Below are 4,387 nucleotides of genomic sequence, written 5' to 3'. Positions count from 1 at the left end.
AAGTATCTACCCTATCATTTATGGGCTAAAGCAATGAATAATGTCAGCTATATTCATAATAGAGTCACTCTAAGAACCAGTACCTCAGTTATTCTCCATGAATTATGGAAAGGAAGGAAGCCCGCAATCAAATACTTTCATGTTTTTGAAAGCAAATGCTACATCCTAGCTAACCGTGAACAAAGAAAAAAGATGGATCCCAAGAATGATGAAGGTATATTTCTTGGATAGTCTACAAACAGTGGAGCCTATAAAGTCTTTAATTACAGAACCAAGGTTATGATCGAATCCACCAATGTGGTAATGGATGACAACATCTCAGAAAATGGGACGGATGTTGAATCTGATGTCGTGATATCATGTCAGCATATCAACCCAACTGAAAATGAGGAAGTGATTGAATCAGACAGTGAATCTGGAGGTGTTGAACTTGATAACCCCTAAGTCAACAAAGGTCCCTCCATCAGAATACAGAAATTCCATCCAACTGATCTCATAATTGGAAACCTTAATGAAGGTGTCACCACTAGATCTAGAGATGTGATCTCAAATGCTTGTTTTGTTTCTAAGTTTGAACCAAAAAATGTGAAGGAGGCTTTGACTGACGAATTTTGGATTAATGCAGTGCAAGAGGAATTAGGTCAATTTATAAGAAATGAAGTATGGGACTTAGTTCCTAGACCTAAAGGAATGAATTTTATTGGCATAAAGTGGATCTACAAGAACAAATCTGATGAAAAAGGGACTGTAACCAGAAACAAAGCCAAACTTGTTGCTCAAGGATACACTCAAGTTGAAGGGGTCGATTTTGATGAGAAATTTGCCCATGTTGCTCGCCTTGAGTCAATAAGACTACTGTTAGGAATGGCTTGTCTACTTAAATTCAAACTATTTCAAATGGATGTAAAAAGTGCCTTGTAAATGGGTACTTGAATGAAGAAGTCTATGTTGAACAACCCAAGGGGTTTGTAGATCCAAACTTTCCAGATCATGTTTACAAATTAAGGAAATCTCTTTATGGAGTAAAGCAAGCACCTAGTGCTTAGTATGAAAGGCTCACTAAGTTCCTTGTTAACAATGGATACAAGAAAGGAGGAACAGACAAAACTCTGTTTGTTAAAGAAAAGCATGGTAAACTTATGATAGCTCAAATATATGTTGATGACATTGTGTTTGGAGGAATGTTGAACCAGATGGTACAACATTTTGTCAAGCATATGCAATCTGAGTTTGAAATGAGTCTTGTTGGTGAACTGACATACTTTCTTGGGCTTCAAGTCAGACAGATGGATGACACTATCTTCATCTCCCAAAGCAAGTATGCCAAGAACATAGTGAAAAAGTTTGGCATGGAAAATACTAACCATAAAAGGACACCTGCACCAACTCATTTAAAACTAACAAAAGATGAAAAAGGTACAAATATGGATCAAAGTTTGTACAGGAGTATGATTGGTAGTCTTCTTTATCTCACAGCTAGCAGACCTAACATTGCATTTGTTTTAGGAGTTTGTGCTAGATATCAATCTGAACCCAAAATGAGTCACATTACTCAAGTAAAAAGGATTATGAAGTATATCAATGGAACCGGTGAATATGGAATGTTGTATTCTCACAATGCTAACTCCTTACTAATAGGATATTGTGATGCAGATTGGGCAGGCAGTGCTGATAATAGAAAAAGCACTTATGGAGGAGGATGTTTCTTTTTGGGAAATAATCTCATATCTTGGTTTTGTAAGAAGCAAAATAGTGTGTCTTTATCTACAACTGAGGCTGAATATATTGCTGCAGGAAGTAGTTGCTCTCAATTGATTTGGATGAATCAAATGTTAGAAGAATACAATATCCAGCAAGATGTGATGACATTATAATGTGACAACCTAAGTGCTATTAACATTTCCAAGAACCCTATTCCGCACAACAGAACTAAGCACATTGATATTCATCATCACTTCATTAGTGATTTGGTGGAAGACAAAATTGTCACTCTTGAGCATGTAACTACTGAAATGCAACTGGAAGACATTTTTGCCAAAGCTTTAGATGCAAATAAATTTGAAAAACTAAAGGGGCGAATTGGGCATTTGCATGCTTGAAGAATATAGAAATTACTGAAGAGGAGAAAAAGAAATCAAATTTTCTCTTCCCTCCACTTAAATTTGTACAAAACTCAAAGTCCATCATTACATTTTTCTCTTATTTTCCCAACATTGAACCCTATCCACCTTCACGCTAACCTCTGCATTCTCTCTCTCTCAAACTTTTTCTCAGCCATCTTCATCTCTCCATCTCCTATCTACCAAAAACTTCCAAAATGTCACAACCTTATGTCTCCACTCAAAACAAATCCTCTAAAGAGCAATGAAACCCTAAAATTATTGGCACTGAGATGGATATATCTGATGTCATCACTGATGTTGTTCCCCTCTCGATTGTTCTTGTCCATGCAACTCCCATGAGAAAGGCCATAACTTCATCTTCAATAAAAGGAAAACCTACTAAAGTAAGTACCTCTTCCACTCCCTCCATAACTGCTAGAAATATGAATGATCCTGAACCCCCAATTGTTGTGAAGAAACCCATGTCCATGACTAGTCTGTATCTCGACCCCATAAACATTGGACCTAATGTTGATGTGTCTGAAGATTGTCCCGCTGTGATAAATGTTATGGAAAATGTTGAAGCTTCTGGAACCAACAGTAAACCTAGATCTGTTACTACCTTGAGTAAATCTAGCGTGATCATTGCTGACAGAGACGATGTTGATAAGAATATTCGTGTGTTGATCTCTCAAGTATTGGGGATTGACCCCAAGTTAAATGTCATGTCGGATGTCAAGACATCCTTGGCTCAATCGGATTTTAATACTGAGAACCCCATAGATAATCCTGATATGCATGCACCTACTCTGTCTCCTGAGAAATCTCAAGACAAAGAAAGGTCTGAAGATATAACTAATGAGCTGGGTAACAAAGATAAAAACATTGTTGATCAATCCACTAACATTGTTAATATTGAGGGACTGGACTCTGATGATATTCCTATTGGGCAAAGACTAGCTCTTGGCATTGCTAAAAGATTGAGGAATAGAAAAGGCCAAGTTGTTGGATCCTCTAGAACTCCCTCCAAATCCGTCAGAAACAAAGCTAGTGTTGGTCCCACTAAAAGATGGAGCAAGGTGGTGACTCCTGTATCTAAGAAGAAGTCCCTGAAAAAGAAAGAAGTTCCCTCTAATACTAGGGAATCTGATTATGATGTCGAACACAATATTCAGGATATCATCTTTACTTCTAGAAAGCAAGCCTATGGGAAGAAGATACCAGCCAATATTCTTGAAGTTCCACTTGACAACATTTATTTTCACTCTGTTGAAAATGTTGAAAAATGGAAATATGTTTATCAAAGAAGGTTAGCACTGGAAAGGGAATTGGGGAAGGATGTTTTTTAGTGTAAAAAGGTGTTAAGTCTGATTCAAGAAGTTGGCTTAATGAAAACTGTAACAGGCTTTGGCAAGTGTTATGAAATGCTTGCCAAAGATTTTATTGTGAACATCTCTAAGGAGTGTGACAACAAAAGGAGCAAGGAATTCAGAAAAGTGTATGTCAGAGGAAGATGTGTGGATTTTTCTCCAGAAATAATCAACAGGTTCTTGGGAAGAAATGAAGAAGAACAAGCTGAAATTGAGGTATCTGACAATGACATTTGCAGAGAGAGTACTCCTAAGCAAGTGAGGGAATGACCAAGGAAAGGGAAATTGTATTCTAGTGCCTTAAGTGTCAAATATGTTGTTCTCCACAGAATTGGAGCTACAAATTGGGTGACAACCAATCACACCTCCAATATATCTATTGGGCTAGGTAAGTTCATCTATATTGTTGGGACGAAGTCAAATTTAAATTTTGGTTCCTATGTTTTTTATCCGACAATGAAGCATGTTGCATCTTATGTTGTGTAAATGTCAGTATCTTTTCCCAATTTTATTTGTGGGGTTATCTTGAATCAACACCCCATTATATTAATCGATTTTGACAGTACATACAAAAGGGACCATCCCCTCTCATTTGAAGATTTTCTTTAACAATTTGTTTACATATATATATATATATATATATATATATATATATATATATATATATATATATATATATATATATATATATATATATATATATATATATATATATATATATATATATATATATTTTGTTAAAAGTTAAACTCTAAATCAATAATTTTATATCTATTTAACCAACTATTCCTATATTTCAGGTTAATATCGAAACAAATTTAATGTGAGTTTGTCTTTAATTTGCTTTTGGCTGAGGTGTTCCATTATGACCTATATTTATATTTTATATTTCGAATGCATTTTGCGTCTTGGTAG

At 35.6% G+C, this 4,387-nt stretch overlaps 2 protein-coding genes across 2 annotated transcripts; both read left to right on the top strand.

Moving 5' to 3' along the window:
- The first annotated feature begins 1,424 nt into the window (after nucleotides 1-1,424).
- Nucleotides 1,425-1,874, top strand: LOC127138031 (secreted RxLR effector protein 161-like). The gene has a single exon (XM_051064436.1). It carries the CDS (start codon nucleotides 1,425-1,427, stop codon nucleotides 1,872-1,874), a length of 450 nt encoding a protein of 149 aa, XP_050920393.1.
- Nucleotides 1,875-2,392: 518 nt separating this feature from the next.
- Nucleotides 2,393-3,451, top strand: LOC127138028 (uncharacterized). Its single transcript, XM_051064434.1, has one exon. The coding sequence runs from the start codon at nucleotides 2,393-2,395 to the stop codon at nucleotides 3,449-3,451; it is 1,059 nt and encodes a 352-aa protein (XP_050920391.1).
- The last annotated feature ends 936 nt before the right edge of the window (nucleotides 3,452-4,387 follow it).

Source organism: Lathyrus oleraceus, chromosome 4 (assembly GCF_024323335.1).
Source record: "Lathyrus oleraceus cultivar Zhongwan6 chromosome 4, CAAS_Psat_ZW6_1.0, whole genome shotgun sequence".
Classification (NCBI taxonomy): domain Eukaryota; kingdom Viridiplantae; phylum Streptophyta; class Magnoliopsida; order Fabales; family Fabaceae; genus Lathyrus; species Lathyrus oleraceus.
This window is presented reverse-complemented; position numbering and strand designations above follow the sequence as displayed.

What these genes read in the sequence shown, in the direction of transcription:
- LOC127138028 (XM_051064434.1), top strand. Translation starts at nt 2,393, where the DNA reads ATGGATATATCTGATGTCATCACTGATGTTGTTCCCCTCTCGATTGTT.
- LOC127138031 (XM_051064436.1), top strand. Translation starts at nt 1,425, where the DNA reads ATGGATCAAAGTTTGTACAGGAGTATGATTGGTAGTCTTCTTTATCTC.